This window comes from Vanessa cardui, chromosome 30, assembly GCF_905220365.1.
Source record: "Vanessa cardui chromosome 30, ilVanCard2.1, whole genome shotgun sequence".
NCBI classification, from domain to species: domain Eukaryota; kingdom Metazoa; phylum Arthropoda; class Insecta; order Lepidoptera; family Nymphalidae; genus Vanessa; species Vanessa cardui.
In genome coordinates, this window is record NC_061152.1 from 1,276,311 (window position 1) to 1,298,589 (window position 22,279).

General features: G+C 35.4%; 1 protein-coding gene across 1 annotated transcript in view; it reads left to right on the plus strand.

Annotated features, from left to right (window-relative positions):
* The window catches only part of LOC124542267, a 34,533-nt gene extending 13,473 nt beyond the window's left edge, over positions 1-21,060 (plus strand). The window contains exons 6-10 of the mRNA XM_047120227.1: positions 11,557-11,623; positions 12,352-12,486; positions 14,058-14,131; positions 15,865-15,910; positions 17,572-21,060. Of these exons, the coding sequence (XP_046976183.1) occupies positions 11,557-11,623; positions 12,352-12,486; positions 14,058-14,131; positions 15,865-15,910; positions 17,572-20,802 (3,553 nt within the window). The 3' untranslated portion in view covers positions 20,803-21,060. The remainder of the gene's footprint in view (positions 1-11,556; positions 11,624-12,351; positions 12,487-14,057; positions 14,132-15,864; positions 15,911-17,571) is intronic.
* Positions 21,061-22,279: the final 1,219 nt, after the last annotated feature.

Here is a 22,279-nt window from a genome sequence, read left to right on the forward strand (position 1 = left end):
ATAAATAAATAAATAAATAATAAAATTGGAGTGTCTGTTTGTAATAAACCTTTATTACTCAATGCATATGTATACAAAGTATACCAAAATATTTTTTTTTTACAATTTTTGTCTGTCTGTTTGCTCCGGCTAATCTTTGGAACGGCTGGACCGATTTTGACGGGACTTTCAATGGCAGATAGCTGATATATTAAGGAGTAAGGCTGCATTTTTTTTTTGTTAAATTCAAACGCATACAAGGTCGCGGCACGTCTAGTATATTATATATCCTACTTTGTTGAAGTGGTCACCATCACACATAGACAATGACGCTGTAAGAAATATTAACTATTCCTTACATCGTCAATGCGCCACCAACCTTGGGAGCTAAGATGTTATGTCCCTTGTGCCTGTAGTTACACTGGCACAACCTACCCAGAAATATCGAAAGATTTGACAAACGGTTGATTTACATACGAGAGATAAATCAACCCCTGTTGATAGGGTGTAGTTATTAATATACATCAAAGGCCAGACAGCAAAAGGGTGGTGGTACAGGTGGGTGGCACAGAGGGTGGATGCTACAAATCTAAAATCAATAAGTGGCTGTTAGGGGATGCGTTTCATTGTGATATCGTTTATGTAAATTCATATGTTGTACACAGATATGGTATGTTAATTAGTGTTATGTTTTTTACTATATTGTCCATGTGTTATATACAAAAACCTTGCTCTCGAATCACTCTATCTATTAAAACCGCATCAAAATCCGTTGCGCAGTTCTAAAGATTTAAGCATACAAAGTGATATAGGGACAGAGAATGCGACTCTTGTTTTATAGTAGTGTTAATTAAATAAATAAATAAATAAATATGAGACAACATCACATACATTACTCTGATCCCAATGTAAGTAGCTGAAGCACTTGTGTTATGGAAATCAGAAGTAACGACGATACCACAAACACCCAGACCCAAGACAACATAGAAAACTAATGGTAATCTACATCGACTCGGCCGGGAATCGAACCCGGGACCTCAGAGTGGCGTACCCATGAAAACCGGTGTACACACCACTCGACCGTGGAGGTCGTCAAAATTATAACTATATTAATATTATATACAACAACAACAGCCTGTAAATTCCCACTGCTGGGCTAAAGGCCTCCTCTCCCTTTTAGAAGTTTTGGAACATATTCCACCACGCTGTTCCAATGCGGGTTGGTCGCAGAATTTCTATGAAGTTTGTCCCTATGTATGCCTTGTCCCTATGTATGCTTAGATCTTTGAAACTAAAAGAAAGTAGCATGTCTTTTCTTGGAGTTCAAGTTTGCTTCAAATGTTCATTGGTGCCTCCTCTCCCATTAAGGAGACTTAATGGGAGAGGAGGCCTTAGCCCAGCAGTGGGTAATTTCCAGACTGTAACCTATATATCTGAATGAAAAGGTTGGACCGATTTCGATTGTATCTGATATATTTTACGTTACATTACGTTAACGTGTAAATTTCCCACTGCTGGGCTAAGGCCTCCTCTCCCTTTTATTGGAAGCATTGGAACACATTTAACCACGGTATTCCATTCCTGGTTCGTGGAATACACATGTGGCAGAATTTCGATGAAATGAGTCACAATACTCTCCTTCACCGAGCACGAGATGAATTATGAACATAAATTAAGCACATGTTTATTCAGTGGTGCTTGCTTGGGTTTGAAGCAATCGTTGGCTGAATTATTGCAGTTTGAAAATATTGCACTAATATATTATTCGACCAATAGTATGTACACTGGCAGTGACGTAAATAGGGCGGTGCCTAGGCACAGGGCGTAGACTCTCGGGGGCGCAAGAATAGACTGGGCAGGACTATTGTTATTTAGTTTTGCTCTTGTTAAGATTCCGCTGAGCCCCTAATACTCGATTCCAATACAAACGTACTCACATGCTAGTATCATTAAAAACATACATCGCGCTCATATTTTTGGCAGCGCACGCACACACGCACGCACGCACGCACGCACGCACGCACGCACGCACGCATGCATTTAGTGTTTGTCGTTAATGGGCAACGCATTTGCAGTAGTAAACCTGCGTTTAAGTTTTAGTGAGTGAGACGATAAAATAGGCAAAGGGTCTGCTTAAATAGGGCGCAGTTATAGAAGCTCGCACAGGGCGCTGAAAAGGCTATTTACGGCACTGTACACCGGTTCTCATGGGTACGCCACTCTGAGGTCCCGGGTTCGATTGCTGTGTCGATGTAGATTATCATTAGTTGTCTATGTCGTCTCGGGTCTGGGTGTTTGTACCGTCGTTACTTCTGATTTCCCATAACACAAGTGCTTTAGCTACTCACATTGGGATCAGAGTAACGTATGTGATGTTGTCTCATATTTATTTAATTCAAATACGAATGAAATATTCATTAAATGATAGCATTTAAATATGAGACAACATCATGTACATTACTCTGATCCCAATGTAAGTAGCTGAAGCACTTGTGTTGTGGAAGATCAGAAGTAACGACGGTACCACAAACACCCAGACCCAAGACAACATAGAAAACTAATGGTAATCTACATCGACTCGGCCGGGAATCGAACCCGGGACCTCAGAGTGGCGTACCCATGAAAACCGGTGTACACACTCAACCACGGAGGTCGTCAGTCGTCGTCGTCAGTATCTGTCGGGTCAGTTTAAACTAGCTCTTAGTTAGACATGGAATAATTCTAGAATTTCATACATCAATAGAACTCCCACCGTGTTCCCGGTAAAGTTCAACCCTCGTCCCCCACACACGAATCGATATAGGTTGCCTAGGATTCCTGTCATGAGCACTGGAGTCCTTTATTATTGATTTAGTACATCGAATCGCCGCTTGGCGAGATTTACCGTTCGCCCTCATTCATCATCCAGACGTCGAGGGCACACGTCGTGTTTGTTGCCGGAGACTCGCTGAATCAACTATGGCTAAGTGTACGCGAACTGTCGGCTTCGATGGTAAGTTTTATTTACCGTTTCGAATATGTCGTTTGACAGATATCGATCGTGTTTTTTTTATCTGTGGTAATGTTTTAATGGATTACAGATATGATATGATTGAAATTTTTATTTGTTTTTTTTTTTTAAGTTGCTTTGTGCAAGCGTTGTGTGTAGGACAGGCTTTGGGCAATTTCCCGGGTCGATCTGACTCCACCCTAATCTGACCCTGCGTGGGAGATCGTATTAAATAGTACTTACATTATTATTATTTCCGTCGTGTTTTTTTTATCTGTGGTAATGTTTTAATGGATTACAGATTATTTGCGTTTTTTTTTTGTTATTCAAATTTGGAACGATTGAAATTTTTATTTAGATTTTTTTATTTGTTTTTTTTTTTTTAAGTTACGTTGCGCAAGCGTTTTGTGTAGGGCAGGCTTTGGGCAATTGCACGGGTCGAGCTGACTCCCCTAATCAGACCCTACGTTTGACTTTCTTATCTGTGCTAATTTTCAAAATTATTACAGATATGATTTGCAGTTTTTTTTTTAATTTAAATTTGGATTGATTCAATAATTTTTTTGTATCGCGTTGCGCAAGCGTTTTGAGTAGGCTTTGAACAATTGCCCGGCTCGATCTGACTCCACCCTAATCTGACCCTAGATGGGAGATGGTATTAAATGTTACTTAGATTATTATTATTATTTACAATTTTGCAGTATGCGTTTTGATTGATTTTTCTATTGTTTTTTGTACGTGTATGCTATGCGCAAGCGCGAGGCCTTGTAGCCCGGGGCGTGTTCCTGGGAGAAGCTCCGCCCTATAAATGATAGCAATATAAACAGGCCATCATATAAATAGTGGCGGTTTTACAAATTTGCCTCTAGTAGGCTATTAAAGTTTTGCCGCCCCTACTGACTTTTGAAATTCATATTAATTACATTTATTCTGAAATTGCAACATTTATGATTTGTGTTCTATCGTCCTCATTACATCGGCTTTTTCCCGTTATTAGTATGATTATGAACTAGGTGATATTTCTGTCAGTTACTAGATTATTTTTCTCAACCCGCTATGTAGTGACGAGTACATGGATTATGGACGTAATGTGTTTACATATAGTTATAAGTTTTTTTTTAATTCGGACTAAATCTGCCGCCCTAGGCTCCAGTCTACTTAGCCTATTGGTAAATTCGCCATTGCATATAAACCTATTGTATATGAGTTATTCTTGGTTCATTATTATTATTATGTATCAACTCCCCCAATAATCATTATTTTTAAGTGGCAACAAATTATACGATTTGTTGCTTGGGTTTAAGGGTGTCTTATAGTTTATAAAGATCTTAAATGTCAAGATGGTGGAATTATAAACGGTTCATGATTTACGTTTTTAAATTGTCTAAGCACAAGGGTTACCATTGACCGTCTGTCAGAATAGGTCATATTACTAAAAATTAGTGTTGCCATCATTTAAAAACGAAAAATTGTAGTACAGTAGTTTCCGATGTAATTAAGGTAATATCATGATGTGTTTTTTATTAATTGTTTTATGATTAAATAAAGTAATATATCGAAGCGTTCTAAAGCCTGATGTGTAGGCGTTGGGTGTGCGTTTCTATGTAGATATGCCACCATTTTGTTGCACAGTTGATATTATGTAGTTGACCAAAATGGCGGACGAATTGAAGTGTTAGTAAGGTTCTGATTTTTTTGCGACTCATTATTGATGCTAGTTGTGGATTTCTAGAATGGTACTAATGTTGCCATTTTATAATACTGAAATATATTCATAAACTATGAGAATCGTGTTTCTAGAAAATGTCTTCAAGTTGCGCGGGCGTATTCGAGTCGTGGGGCGTAGTGCGCATGCGCCCGCTGTGCACAAGTGCCGCCATTTTGTTTCAGGATTATTCTCGGTTTTCAAGTGTGTCCGTTGCGCAGGCGTCAGCCACGCGATTCTCGAAACTTTATATTCGTCGCCATTTTGTTAATAATTGTCTTACCATATAAAAAAATATTAAATTACTAGTACAATAATATGTGCAAAGTACTAGCAATCTTTAAGCGTATAATCTTCGTAAATTGTCAAAAGACTTTTGAATAGAAAACTTGATTGAAATATTCCTCCATAACATTTCATTTGTCAAATTAATTTGTGAACTGTCTATATTTATTATTATTATTTATTATTATTAAGATACACCATCGACTTATCATAATAACGAACACAATATTATAATGTATTAAATATACAATCCAGTATGATTTGCCTTTACAGGTGTATACAACATTGTTGGCATTTGTTTGTGTGCGATTACATGATGCTATTAAAGTATCAACTAAATAGTATAAAACTAAAACAAAATAAAAATAAAAGCTAGGTGTAAATAAAGTTAATAATTAAACTAATAACAATATTAATCCACTTTATCTAGGTGAGATAGAGAAGTAAAGTGCAACAAATAATTATTAACTATTACTAAAATCATATTTCGTCACAAATAACATCTAAACACTTTCCAACAAATTTGGCACAATCTTGAGGGTGAAAGATATCGATATCACCCTTAGATGAAAATTCGTTATATGTTGCCATGAGTCTGTTCAAAGGATGTATGTTGTGCTTTACAAGCTTCTATTTATTTTGAAAAATGTGTATGAACGCGTGTAGTCTTCTTAGTCTAGAAGCAAATGTCTTGAAATTATGTATACACGTTCAGTTTTAATGACAAATATGTGATGTCGTTCTAAATCCAACATGGCGGCATACCCAATATGGCGGACCAAGTATTTTTAATGTTCTATTTCAATATGATTATCAAAGACTTACTAAGTCCAAAATAACTGTGACCTAACTCTTAATTCAATATGGCGGACTCATCAAGCTTGCAAATCAATTTTGATCAGATATCTTTAAACGATTTTGCTTGAAATTTTTGTATATAATTGTTCTTAAAAAGTTGAAAGTACAGTGTTGCTAGTAGACAAAATTAAAGCCGTATACTCAATCGCTCAGCTCATCAGAAAAGCTAAAGCAATTTGAAATCAGCGTATTTTGATAATTTACTAAATTGTATCATATTAAAATATATCAATAATAAATAAAGTATTGTTATTAATAATATTACAGTTTAAAATTATTAAATTGTCGTTTTCCAATTTTTTGAAAAACATCATAGACAACAAATGTCAAATAAAAAAGTGCATCTCGTATTCTTTTATTTAAAAATACTTTTTAATTACTCTATGGTAAATTTCTATACTAAATGTCGTCTTCAATTTACAGTCTTTGACTTACATTTGATTTTGGAACGTGATTTAACAACTTTTTAAATTAATATCCAATGCGTTAAAAATTTGATACAAATCTTTAAAATCAATGATATTCTAATAAACTTTACTAGAACATCATTGTTTAAAAATCAAAATAAACTTTATTCAAGTGGGCCTTTACAAGCACTTTTGAATCGTCATTTAACAATTAAGTGAAGCTACCACCGGTTCGGAAAGTAGATTCCACCGAGAAGAACCGCCAAGAAACTCAGTAGTTACTCTTTTTCAACATTTAAAAAATACAAAGTCATGTTAGTTAAATACAGTTATTTAAATAAATATATCCTGATTTGAACTCAACAGGTATTAACTCCACGCTTTTTTATCATCTACAAAATCTTGTATCGAATAATATGCCTTTTTTACCAATGTATTTTTATAAACGATTGGAATTTAGGAAACGGCAAACTTAAAAATGTTTGCGGAATTATTGATTTATTGACTAGATGTAGATTTACATAATGTAATAAATCCAATAAACATTAAGTAATAAATCCCCAATTTAATTGTGGGGATTTATTACTTAATGTTGGCATCATTTTATAATATAAATACAATAGGTATCTTGGATTTAACCCTTTACGAACTTTCAAATCTCAGTATGTTATAGTCAGCGTTGTATTGGGTCACGTGGGGTAGCTATCATAGGGCCAGGTGGTGTAGTGCACCGGGGCCCCGGAGTTCAGGGGGCCTTCCAATACTAAACCTTTAGCTTTTGAAGCTAAAAAAACACGACCCTGCACACTAGATTTCTTATTTGGTATCTATAATTTTAAAGTGTTATTTTATTAGTTAAAGAGGCGAGGGCCTGATTGTTTTTCTATGCACCGGGGCCCTTCCTCATCTAGCTACGCCACTGATTGGTTCTTAATGTTGATAGGTACCTAATTAAAAAAATGATGATTACGTATAAAATATATTTGTAATTGAAATATTTTTTTCCTCATATCTTAAAGACTTAATAATTAAGTTAAGTAAAATGTTTATTAGGTTTACGATTTCTATTTTTATCAATACATTCTAAAGTAATAAATTTTATTTATTTAGGTTTATTTTCAATAGATTCAAAAGGTCGAATATTTTTGTGGAAATAACTAACTTATATTTGGCTCCGTACAATGATGTTGTAGTAAACAGATATGTTATTAACGCGCAAAAATTGAAGACTAGAAAACGTCCTAATTGGGACGTTTGTCTGTAGTTGTCAACCGACTTCCAAAAGGAGGAGGTTATCAATTCGTCTGTATTTTTTTTTTTTTTTTATGTTTGTTACCTCATAACTTTTAACTGGGTGGACCGATTTTGATAATTTTTTTTTGTTTGAAAGGTAGTGCTTTCCGTGGGGTCCCATTTTTTTAAAATTTTTTTCCGATGATGGTATCCGTATGAAAACGACATAAGTCTTAAATTTGCATTATGTATATGCGCGACAAATAGGTGAATAACTCAAAATCACGTTAACCAATTTTGATGATTCTTTTTTTATTATAAAGGATATACTTAAAGGGTAGTTTGGTGAAAGTTTGGTAAGATTCTGAGCACAGGATCCATGACAAATTAAGGGAACGGGAGGGAACGGAACAATTCTGAGGAGCACGTTAGCAATACTCGGTCGAATCTTTTATTTATGGGTTACTTGGATATTTGAATCACCTTCCGGAACGTGGTTATGTTCATGTAATTGTCATAATCGAATATTATAATCAACTAGCGACCCGCCCCGACTTCTCACGGGTGCAATACTGATACTAAATATACTAAAGAATTTGTTTATTTACGACATCATATTGCAAACTTCTAAAATTGTCAGTGTTTCTTTACTATATTATTCATTTATTATATACACAAACCTTCCCCTTGAATCACACTATCTATTTAAAAAAACCGCATCAAAATCCGTTGCGTAGTTTTAAAGATATAGGGACAGAGAAAGCGACTTTGTTTTATACTATGTATTGACGGAACTCCTAAACGGCTTACAGTTAGGATGCGATTTGGGGCAGAATTTCTTTCTGTCTTTAATCAAATTTTGTGTATATGATGTGATGTCATATGATTTACGACATAGCATACGAATAGCTCTTTTGCAAAGTTTTTTTACTGAGGTCGATTACAGCTCATTCGAGGGTGGTAGCTTGTAGTTTATGCCGCATGACGTATTAAAGCCGCATTTTCGAAAGTCTATTTTTGCTTTATTCGAAAGTTTCTTTTGAAATTGTCCCTGAAGTAGTTTCTGATTCATATAAACGGCACGCTTAATCTATCCATATTAAGAAAAAAATGTTAGTCTACATCAGCTTCACTTAAAATCAAAAAATAAATAAAATTTTAACAAAAAGAAAAACCGACTTCAAACAAAACAGTATTTTAAAACAAATTAAAATGCACTAAAAAATAATAAAAATAATTGCATATTTAACACATTTTTGAGAGTCCTCCTAGGTAAAATGAAATGAAAAATATTAGACTACTTAAAAGTCGATTTACGATTATATAACGTAGCTATAGTTATTGTTATATTTGGAGCCGGTGTCAGCCACGGGCACACGCTTCATCAATCAAAAGAAAGAGGCGATACGAGCCTCTTGATTGACCCAGTGTAATATCGTATAAAAGGAAATTTGTAAGAAACATTTCTTAAAGTATTCTCGTATTGTTTTTTGATAGGTATAGTATAGGGTTGGCTGACACCGACTCCAAATATAGCAATAATTATAACTACATTATATAATCGTAAATCGACTTTTAAGTAGTCTAATATTTTTCATTTCATTTTACCTAGGAGGACTCTCAAAAATATGTTAAATATGCAATTATTTTTATTATTTTTTAGTGCATTTTAATTTGTTTTAAAATACTGTTTTGTTTGAAGTCGGTTTTTCTTTTTGTTAAAATTTTATTTATTTTACGTAGTAATACGTTATAATACATCATAATTACGTAGTAATTCGTTTTGCGTAATTAAAACATCTTTCCCCTTTATCCTAATCCCTTTTACTTATTGTTTTTGTCAAGCTATCCTTTTTACTTTTAACGAAATATATAGTAAAATAAACGGTCTCCGGCGCGGCACACTTTTTTCTCTTGTTTAGTATGGATATAACATATCTGTTTATTAGAATATCATTGGCTCCGTTATAATGCTCTTAATAACAAAAAAGTATATTTTGACTTGTTAATTCATAACAAACAGACATAATACATCCGTCATCCGTGTTAATATTTATTTATTTATTTATTAAAACAATTCATAATAGTATCATATCACTGTAAGTAATATACATTGTTTCCTATCGACAAACAAATTAAGTACCAACAAAATTACAACAACAAAACTGAAATGGAGCTTAAATAAATAATTATTACGGACCTATAACGAACTCTTTCATATTATCATTATCAAAAAATCGACCAATCATAATGCAATGTTTTATTCATAACACGCTTAAAGCGCTTTACTTTTTATGTTCTGGAATAACCGTTCAATGATTATGTAGCTTCGAAGCACTTAAAGCGCTGAAAATCAACAAGTTTTGCTTACTTTAAAATTTGAAAGAGTTGTCGTTCATGTTTTGCGTTTCGAGAAGTTTATAATTGTTTTAATATAGTTTAGTGATATAAGGAAATAAAATCGTTTTCTTCTGACGAAATAAAAATTGTGTTTGAAGTTAATCGTGAATAGTTTTTACTTCGATATGCTTCTAAACAAATACTTTGCTTCTATGCAAGAAGTAAAAACGTGAGTACTTTTTATTAAACACATTATTAGTAATAAAGTATATAATAGGCGTGTTTTTTTCTAAACTTAAAGTTTGTACGTAAGTTGAAAATAGTTATTACCGTAGTTGTTACATTAAACTTTTTATAATTTGCGAATTCGTAATAATAAATATGGCGGGTATAAGTTAATTTTGTAATTCTCGAATATTTAAGTTGATATTTCTTTTGTTATAACTATATAAGTGTCTTAATCAGTTTTTATATTTACATCTAGAAGTTAACTAAATATATACTTATAAATTTTTTTATTAAATCTTATTGGTTTTGAAGTTTGAAATGCATTTACTTTCACTCTTTACGAAAATTTATCACAATGAAAAATATACATGGACTCTCTTTGGTAGAACTTATAACTATAGAACTAATCTTTCTTACACCCTAAACTCTAAGAAAATACTCTAAAAGAAGTATGTTATAAGGAAATATAACATTACTTACCTTTGAACCATAGATCAACAATTAGAATTAAAATAATTATTATACAGTATAATTATACACTTTGATATTAAAGGTTTATGTAGGCCTTCATTTTTATATGTAATAAATAACATATAACAACAAATAGGCTAGTACTAAGCACTTTATGTGTAATTTTACAAGGTAAATTATATTTAAAGTTAACATTGCTTTGAAATGTAGATATTACCGGAGAAAGCAACATAGTTACACATGATAATTATGAGTACTGTGTAAACCATTCAAAATAATTTTAGATTTTTGTATGATGTGTAATACCTAATTTTAATAAAACATAATGTTGCCTTATGTAAACATTATTTACTCTATGTTAATTGATGTAATACTTCTATGGTACATTTGTTTTTGTTTAAATTCATTTTATTCAATATTAATCTCTTTGACGTTGCCTCCTGTAGTCGAAGGAGCTGGTACATTTTGAAATAGTATTCTATATAATGGACTCGGCAAATGTTTGTATCCTTTGATGGAGGTCCTTAACAAATACATTGATAATTTGAGAGATACTTCAACGTAAAGGTGTACTGTGATTTTGATAACCGGGCTTGTGGAGAATACACTGGATAGATTCACATCGGCAAAATGCAGGTTGCCTTGTTTTGTTTTCTTTTACTTTAGAGATGAGGAAATTGAAAGATGAGATGATAAATATTGTTATATGTTATTATTATTATTACATTTTTACTTGGCAGTAGGGCTTTGTGCAAGCTTGTCTGGGTACCATCCACTCATCAGATATTAGACATTATAACATCAACAATGGTACTCAATACTAACTACAGGCACAAGGGACAGAACATCTTAGTTCCCAAGGTTGGTGGCGCATTGACGATGTAAGGAATAGTTAATATTTCTTACAGCGTCATTGTCTATGGGTGATGGTGACTTACCATCAGGTGTCAAGGTATTTCATAAAAAAAAATACGCTTTCTCACCACTGGGCCGTATTGTTTCTTGTATGTTATAGTACTTTGGACTAATAGATTTTAATATATTGTCGTCCATTGTTGCAGAAAGCTGGAGGAGGTATCGAACGGCGAAAACAACAATGATGATGATATCGTAATCGACGATGACATGGTGAGTTATCAGTATTATACCAATGATGTTGTAGTAAACAGATATGTTATTAACGCGCAAAAAGTGAAGACTAGAAAACGTCCTAATTGGGACGTTTGCCTTTAGTCGTTTTACGTAGTAATACGTTATAATACATCATAATTACGTAGTAATACGTTTTGCGTAATTAAAACATCTAGTTATCGCTTTTACTTATTGTTTTTATCAAGCTATCCTTTTTACTTGTAACGATATGTAAAAATAAACTAACATAAACTGTCCCCGGCGCGGCACACTTTTTTCTGTTGTTTAGTATGGGTATAACATATCTGTTTATTAGAATATCATTGGTTTGAAATATCATATATATATATCAATATCATAAGTATTATATATTAACGATTATTTTGAATAAAACGTCATACTGACGTCGCATGTAAGTGTAAGTGCGGTAAATAAAATCCTTATAAAACTTTTTGACGCTCCAAAAAAACATGGTAAATGTCCCCGTATTAAATAACTAATAATAAAAGTTGTTAACGCTCGGAGTTAACAATAAAAAGGGCGAATTAAATGGTATGCTCTTTACTTCGAAGATGGTTCGTATCGTAATAATCGTTACAATTTTTTTTATTGTTGGAATAGCGTAGAATGAAGGACCAATCGCAGTCGTCGACGTCAGTTTGCGTTTTGTGAATGCTCGAAGTTGAGTTTACTCTTGAACAAAGTTAGTATTCTTTTGTCCACAGGGTCTAATAGACGAAGGTCTCGACACGAATCTCGTGCTGGAGATTGAGGAGTTGAAGCTGAAACACCTGAAGCTCCAAGAGGCTCAGATACAGTGCAAGCAGAGGATGTTGCTACTCAATCGTATCGGGAAGACTGTGAGTATGATATTGATGTATAGACTGACCAATCACGAATCGAGTATTTTGAAATACGTTACGTTTCACGTTAGTTTAATTCGCAATTATTGTTAAAAAAACAAATTATATCAAATATAAGCATTTCAGTGGCATTTTTTTTATGTTTTTTTTAACATTTTAATAGCAAATGTTTCATAAATACTATATGTACATGTTCCCTAGAGTATGATATCCTTGAATAGTAGTAGAAGTCGAGATGGCCCAGTGGTTAGAAAGCGTGCGTCTTAATCGATGTTTGAGGGTGCAAACCTAGGCAAGCACAACTATATATATATGTGTTTAATTTGCGTTTGTAATTCATCTCGTGCTCGGTGAAGGAAAACATCGTGAGGAAACTTGCATGTAATGTTGTCTTAGATTTTCGCGATTATTGCACATTGAAATGAAAATAATTTTTAACGGATTTAAATCGCATAGTCTACCAATCGGGTAGTTAACTCGTGATCACGAACGCTGTAAAGTCCTCGAAACGTTGGGATGATAAAATAATAATAATTAATATACGCGATTCAAATCCGTTATAACTAGTTTTATTTCAATAAACCTGCATGTGTCTAATTCTGTAAAGAGCCATATTGATTTGTATTAAATTTAAGATACATAATTGGATAAGGATTAATGCTGTTACTTAAAAGCCATCAGTGGCGTAGCTATCGTAGGGCCAGGTGGTACAGTGCACCAGGGCCCTCGTGGTCAGGGGGCCCTCTTAACTAAACCTTAAGCTTCTGAAGCTAGAAAATCACAACCATGTTTACAAGATTTCTTATTTGGTATCTATTATAAAAGATAATTATTAGTTAAAGGGGGATGGGAAGGAGGTGAGGGCCCGGTTCTTTTTCTATGCACCGGGGCCCTTCCTCACCTAGCTACGCCACTGATTGGTTTTAATGTTGATAGGTACCTTTTTAAAAAATGATGATTAGGTATAAAATAAATTCGTAATTAAAATAATTTTTTCCTCATATCTTAAAGACTTAATAATTAAGTTAAGTAAAATGTTTATTCAGTTTAAGCCATCATTTCTCGTAAAATGTAAAGGATTAAAAAGAGATAGACATATACCATTAATGACTTTTATACATTGAAGACCTTTTTATGGAATACAATACAGTATTACATTATTTTGATCTATCTCGTATATATCAGCCAGCGTTTGAAATGAAAATATGTGCTTATTTACGACATCACATTGGAAACCTCTCAAATTTGGTCAAAAATACTATCTGTATGATATTTTTTTACAAATCCATTACATATAATAAAATTGGAGTGTCTGTTTGTAATATTAAAATAGCCATTTTTTACTCAATGCATGTGTATGTATACACGGTACATATAAAACAATTAACATTTATTACAATTTTTGTCGGTCTGTTTGTACCGGCTAATCTCTGAAACGCTTGGACCGATTTTCACTGGTATAACTTTGGCTACAATAATATTTTTTTTGCTATATTTAAACGCGTACAAGGTTGCGTGCACAGTTAGTTAAATTATATATGATTTGAATGAATGTCTTTTTGTTACAGACGACCCAGAAACCAGCAGTCAATCGGTGCATGTTGCCTGATGGAAGGATTGTTGTTCGCAACACGAACGATAGGTATGACATTCCTTTTATAATTTGACTAGCTACCTAGGTGTCTAGGTTTTATAGGAGTCAATGGCATGAGAGTTTTTAAAGTGGTAAGTGGTAATCACAACACGTGTGCTCTGTAAGGGATATTAACCATTCCCTACATCGCCTATGCGCCCTTAACCTTGGGAATTAAGATGTTGTCTTTTGTTACTTACTCAGTAAATCTTGAAGTCAACCCAACAGTACTTAGTTACTTAGTTTAGAGGTGAGATATCTGTTGGATAGGATGGATGGGTACCTACTAAAGATCTGCTTTAGAGTACCTGCATATATTGCATGTAGATGCTAAAAGATCTTCGATACCTTGGTGATCGATTACTTGGTGGTAGGGCTTTGTGCAAGCCCGTCTGGGTAGGTACCAACTACTCATCAGTTATTCTACTGCCAAATAACAGTACTCAGTATTGTTGTGTTCCGGTCTGAAGGGTGAGTGAGCCAGTGTAACTACAGACACAAGGGACATAATATCTCAGTTCCCAAGGTTGGTGGCACATTGACGAATTGGAGAATAGTTATATTTCTTACAGCGTCATTGTCTATGGGCGATGGTGACCACTTGATGAGGTGGCCCATATGCTCGCCCGCCAACCTATACCATAAAAAAAAAAAGTTTTTAAAGTGGTAAGTGGTAATCACAACACGTGTGCTCTGTAAGGGATATTAACCGTTCCCTACATCGCCTATGCGCCCTTAACCTTGGGAATTAAGATGTTGTCTCTTGTTACTTACTCAGTAAATCTTGAAGTCAACCCAACAGTACTTAGTTAATTACTTGGTTTAGAGGTGGGATATCTGATGGGTGGGATGGAACCTAAGTAGGTACCCAACCTACTTAAGATCTGCTTTAGAATACTTGCATATATTGCATGTAGACGTTGAAAGATCTTTGATACCATTTGTATCAGATTCCATAGTGGCCTTGTTACTGTACTCGTGTACCCTTTCAGCCAATGCTTTTTGCAATTCGGTCATATGCAAGTTCAATCAATGTACAAAATATTATACTTTTGATTCGGTTTATATAGTGTTAACTACAGGCTGCCTCGCGGGGTAAAGAGTGCCTCGCGCCTCACATCTGAAAATAAATTTGAAAAAGTATGGCCCACCAAATGAATAAGATCACAGCAATGTACGTGATTTTGTCAAAAAAAATGGGCTTTTCAAAATACATTAAGTTTAAATCACCAATAATACACCAATTTTGTTAAGTATATTGCGATTTTGACCTTTACATCAAATCACATCAGCCCGTTTTTGTCCACTGCGCATCCAGCTCCTGCCTGCCGCCTTGCGTATATCGTCACTCCACCGTGCCCGAGGGCGTCCTACACTACGTTTGCCGAGACGCGGTCTCCACTCTAGAACACGTTTTCTCCAGCGGTTGTCGGTTCTGCGACAAATATGGCCAACCCACTGCCACTTCAGCTCACTAATCCGGTGGGCTATGTCGATGACTTTGGTTCTTTGACGGATCACCTCATTTCTGATGCTATCCCTCAAAGAAACTCCGAGCATAGCCCTTTCCATAGCACGCTGAGCGACTTTAAGCTGGTGGACCAGCCTTGCCGTGAGTGTCCACGTTTCGGCTCCGTATGTCATGACGGGTAGGACGCACTGATTGAAGACTTTAGTCTTGAGGCACTGTGGGATCGACGATGTAAAGATTTCGACCTTAATTTTGTCTATTCCTTTCGCAGGACGGAAAACCAGGATGTAGCGTTTAGTTCAGCGGCTGGTGACTCGGTAAGTAAAAATAATGTTCTTTTATTTACTTTTAACCATACTGTATTGTAACACCACAAATATATGCACACTTAAACTTATACCATATCGTGTAAAAGCAATTTCTCTCAAAGAACTTGAGGTCAGGTGAGGCTGCTGAAATTAGCTATATAAACAGTAATTATTACATCAGATTACTTGATGTATGACAGTATTGTCTTACGTTGACCTCGATGAGTGCAGGTGCACTGTTTAATATAGTACGATACAACGTAGATGTAGCATCGGTAAATTCAATAAAACCGATTACTGCCGATTTATACAACCAATAGAAACAGCTCCCAATCGCGCCACTCGATGCTATTCGTCGCTATAGATTCCCGCGTCAGTTCGACCCGAGACAGCGAGTGCGTGTAAAGCGACGCGTCGAATTGACGAATATATTAGGTCGTGTGATATTACAAGTTGTTACGTTTGTGTAAAGATCATATTCACATAAGAAATAGATATTGATAATTTGGGATGGCGTGCTCACTTCGGATGTGATCGGTTTTACGAATTTTGCCGATGCTACGTCTAAATTGTGCGTACTATACCTTAAACTTTGAATTCTTACTCTTAAAAGGAGAGTTTCGTTATAATATTGAATCGTTTGAAATAAGCAAGCAAGACTTGGTATATAGTTGAATATTTTCTTCCAGATGTTGGTAAATAAGGTTGACTTTTGAATCATTAAAATTGTTTTTTTTTCTTAATTTGACACGAAATGACATTTGTAAATGTGTAGTCTATTTTTAAACTTTTAAAACGATTTTTCGATCGCAAGAAACCTTGAGCTCTGACGATAATATGAATGACAATGCGATAAATTAAGTGTTAATTATTGTAATCCGTATATATTATGACTTTAAAAACGGCTAATTACTAACGATAGATGAATATAATATTTTAATTAAAAAATCTATTAATATTTTCTCCATATTATTATTTATTATATTCTTTATTCCATTTCTCCAATGTTTGTCACGTGACACAAAACGCCCCTGATTGGTCGGGTTTATGATGACATCACTTGCTTGTTAAACTCGTTTGCCTTTTATATGTACCACAGATTACAATACAGGCAAGTGGCGTCACCGACCCCATTGCAGCGCCATATTGTCGACGTAGCGTTTTAGCGCGCTATTTGAATATGAATATATTTTTCTTGGGTAAACCACTCAGAGGTCCCGGGTTCGATTCCCGGCCGTGTCTATGTAGATTATCATCAGTTTCTACGTTGTCCTGGGTCGGGGTGTTTGTTATATTTTTTTTTATATCATAGGGAGCAAACGAGCAGGAGGCTCATCTGATGGAAAGTGATCACCACCGCCCATGGACATCTGCAACACAAGGGGTCTCGCAGGTGCGTTGCCGGCCTTTAATGAAGGAGCACGCTCTTTTTTTGAAGGTTCCCAAATCGTATCGGTTCGGTAAAACCTCCGGCGAAAGCTGGTTCCACAGATTGGTTGTTTCTTTTGATTTTCCATAATACAAGTGCTTTAGCTACTTACATCGGGATCATAGTAGTGTATGTGATGTTGTCCAATATTTATAGAGAAAGAAATAAAAAATACAACCTATATTGGGTTCCTTAACCTAAAAACCAGTCAAATAGCCTATAGTAGACGATTTGTCGGCAGAGGGCGATGAGCTGCTCCTGTGAACACAATCCCTGGAACGAACCCGGGACGTCCGAAAGTTCCACGCCCTCTACATGCGTCCTGTGTTCGAACGAAAAGGACAAAAAAGATAAGTCTGATTTGGACTTTGATAGATACGTTAAATCAGTTAATTCAGCCACAAGATCAATAGTCAGTCAGAAAACAGATAAGATGAAAGTGAAGGACGATGCCAAAACAGCTCCAGGCACTGATTGTACTAAGAAAAGTGATCGATCAGATGATAAGAAAGATGTGAAATTAGTCAAAAGAAGCGATTTAACATGTAACATTGTTTGTGATAGTGATGACGATTTCGATGAAACAGATAGACTTATACAGTTGAGGGATTTCGATTATGTAAATATAGTAGACGATAGTATGAGAATAGTTATAGCGTTATCTGGTTATCCTAAGTCGAAAATGCAGCTCAAACAAATGGAAAGGTTCCAGAGATCTCTGAACGATGTTATGGATATGCAGCTTAAAGCTGGTCTCTTGAAGAAGACGCCCACTTTTCTCGACTATTATTTAAATCGTGGAGCGATCGTTTGTATATGTAAGAACGTCGATAGTAGGGATTGGGTGGTGAGGATAATACCCGGTCTACAAGAGCGCATGGGCAGTAATCTGGTATTGTTGAAAGCAAAAGTGAAGAGGTTGTGTCTGGGTGTGATAAAAACTCCCAAGTCCTGTTGGCCGGCAACCGCCCAGGATGCATTTAAACTCTTGCAGTATTTCAATCCGAATTTGAAAACGCATTTGTGGAAGATATACTCGCAGAAAATTATCGACGATGTGGAAAGTACGTCTTTCGTTATAGACAGGGTGTCTGGTGAATTTATACGCGGTCCGAGTTTTAAAAATGTCATCGATTACAATCAAATGGTTTTCGAACTGATGGGTAATACTGAAATTTATTATGACAGCTATCTATCAGATATGAACGAGGATTTGTCGAGTGTAGCGTCTAGGGTTAAACTTTTGCAAGAAATTAAGTCTAACGATTCGACGCCAAGGAATCTTGAAATAAAAGGCGATGACGTTGAGGAGCTAGGAGGTAATGATTATCCGGATGACGCAAGCGATAGGAATGAACAGACGTTCGATATCAAAAGGACATCCGATGATCAGAATAAGGATGTCGATTCGAATAAAGAATTAGATGTAACTGTGACGAAATATACATCGGATAACCAAAGCGCCAATCAAGATGATATTTGGATCACAGACGCTGATAATTTGAATTGTAACAAGACTGGTAATGAGTCTAAAGAGATTGAAGTCATCGATGCCAGTACATCAACTATAGCAATTTCAGAGCAGACTGAATCGTTCGCTGAGAGTTTTGAGAATGTTACAGTTAAGAATAGTAATTTAAACATCGATAGTAGTAGAGGCATTGCGTATAACAGACGTACGAATTATTTACACGTGGAGAATGAACTTAAAATCTCGCTAGTTTTGGACGGCTATCCCCAAAATAAGCTGGAGGGTACCCACATCAGACGATTAAAACATTTATTCAAAGATTACCTCCACAAAGATATGAAATTGCAACGATTTTGCAATATGATCATACCCAAGTTCCATGATGTATATTTGTCCAATGGCGCCGTTATATACATCTGTGATAGTCTGGAAAGTCGTGACTATTTGATGGAACTGTTACCCAAGTTCATAGCATCGACGGGTTTGAAACTGAATTTCCGAGACGTTAACAACTTGGTAAGATACACGAGGATCATAATGAAACTACCCCAAGAGCTCTCCAACGTCGAATCACACGATATACTGTACGCCCTAAAAACTAAGTATCCGAAATTGAATCCGGATGGTTGGAAGTATTATTCCGATGTCGCTGGTAAGCAGAAGAGGCAATTCGGCGTCGATCCGATATCACTGGAGGTTATCAAGTGTCCGAATTTCGATCCGGTGTACGATGGGAAAACGATCGGTTTTCGAATAATCGACAGACAGAAACGCGACAGTACGAAAAGCGACTGTGACCTCAAAGATAATGAATTCGAAAATGACGATACAAAGAAATTGAAGCAGGAATTGCTCCACGCGATGTACTGTCCCATAGAATCTGATATCATGAATGTGTCTTTGACTCGTATTCGGACTAATCACTATTCGGATTTGGTGGCAGACGATTTGAAACTATACGTAGGTCCCGCTAATTATCCCGAGACGCGTATCGATGAAACTGAATTTGGTTCAATAAAAAAAGCAATGGAGAATATTGTGTTTACTAATTTTGATGGACGTTTCGATCTGGTGCCGAGATTTCGTGACATATACCTTTTCGATGGCGTCATATTCATTATATGTCAGAATATGAGCTCGAGACATTGGGTGGAAGAAAATGTAGGTAACATAAATTCTCAGATGCAAATTAATCTGAAAGTAACGGAATTTCGAGGCGCAGTAGGTATTATAAGTATGGTCGTTAAAACTGATAGGGATGCTGATGAGGTGATATCGGTACTGCAACAACAAAATCCAAGATTGAGGACAAAGTTTTGGAGGAAAATCAACACGGTACACACTCGGACGAAACTTGACATTGTCTTGCAGATCGATAAACTATCCGCTCAGATAATAACGGACAAAGATTTCGATGGTACCATCGATGGTAATAGCGTGGAGTTCAAATTGGGACATTTGAAGTCGATGCTCAAACCGAAAATTGGTATTCACGATAACCCCAATAATGTAACACGTAACTCATCTTCGAATCACGTTTTAGCTGAGACTAACCCCAATATCAAAGATGAAAACGTGAATTTGGTGCAGGATAAGTTTAATTCCACGTTCTTCGATAAGGGTAACGAGGAAAATTCCCCGAGATCGATCAGGAATCTCGGCTTCAGGGAGAGCAATGTGTTCTTCTACTCTGACATCGACAGGAATTCGGACAGGGATTCCGGGAAGAGTTTCCGTAGTAACGCCCAAGGTCCGTGCAAGATGGTCCTGAAGGTACCGATGAATATACTTCCCGAATCGAAGGACGGTCTGGAAGTTATCCTCGATCTTTTGGAGGATAAGAATCCGGGACTGAATACGGAAATGTGGAAGGTCGAAAGGATATCACAGAGTAATCGAGGTAAATTTAACATTTTGATTGACAAACATTCGGCGTCTATTATAAAAGGGGAGGGTTTCGATCCGACGATTGGAGGGGAGAGACTGAAGTTCCTACTCTAAGCATGTATATGTCACAGTGTCATATGTTACTTGGGGGGGGGGGGGCGCAATAGTCATCCCTTCTATTACTTCTTAGTTTTAACGATGAATTTATTGTAATGAAGTTTTCTCTTGATTTTGTAAGTTATTGATTCTAATTAGCTTAGGGAATTTAATTAAGGGTGCCATATGATGACGTAGTATTAAATTATCGTCTAATAAAATCCTAGTTAGCTAGTATATTCTTGATAAAACGAAAAGTCATATGTGATAGAAAAGAAGCAAAAAGCGTTTGGGTGTTTGTTATAAGACCTTTTAGCGCCAGACCATAAAGTGGATTCTTTAAAAGAGTCTCAATGTGATATTATTATAATCTAATTATACTATACTGTAATAAATTCGAAAGCAATCACTGGGCAGATTTCGATGAAATTTCCATTAGGCTGTAGGCTTTTCATGTTTGTAGACGCGATCGAAAAAGTGCCCATAAATTTTCTTACATACAAATATTTTTGTTATTTATTTTGACACTCTTTTTAAGCGTATTCTTTCTCTTTCTTTCTATATTCTCTCGCGCTTTCTGTCATTAATCTATTAAATCTGCTTTCTTACTTCTTCTATGATAATTGTGATTTATTTACATTCCATTATATTAATCTATGGTATTTAATCAGTGGTTCCATCACGGGTATACCATAGCTGTTACCAACTAAATGTTTGTTGAGGATTAAATTCAGTACAAATCAACTACTGCATAATACAACATAATACAGATTTCTAGACTACAATATTTATCAATCCAAAATAAATATTCGTTACAAAAAGTCAAAAACCAAAATATACTTTATTCGAGTAGGCTTTTACAAGCACTTTTTAATCGTCATTTAGCAACTATATTACGTGGAGTTACTGGTTCATAATGACACCGACAAGAAATGGTATATAGTTTGGCGGACGAGCATATGGGCCACCTGATGGTTAGTGGTCACAATCACCCATAGACAATGACGCTGTAAGAAATATTAACTATTCCTTGCATCGTCAATGTGCCACCAACCTTGGGAACTAAGATGTTATGTCCCTTGTGCGTGTAGTTACATCGAAGCTAATTAGTTACTCTTTTTAAATTAAAAGTACAGTCATGTTAGTGAAATACAATTATATATGTATGTAATATATCCTGCTTGGAAGTTCACTAGTATTAGGCTGCACGCTTTTGTCATCGTCTGTATAATATTGTATCGAATAATATGCCTTCTTTACCGATGTATTTTATACGAACGATTTGAATTTATGAATCTGTACAGTTGGGTTGTAACCGTAAGGACATCACTGGTAATTAATTATGAATTTGACTTATATTTTATATTATTTTAATTTACGACGCGAATAATTGTTATGAAACTATCGGAAGGCAGGTCCAAATTTTAAGGAAAGTTCTCAATTATGAAGTAATGAGGTCTTATGGGTGTATAAATATATCTTTAATTTGTCTTAA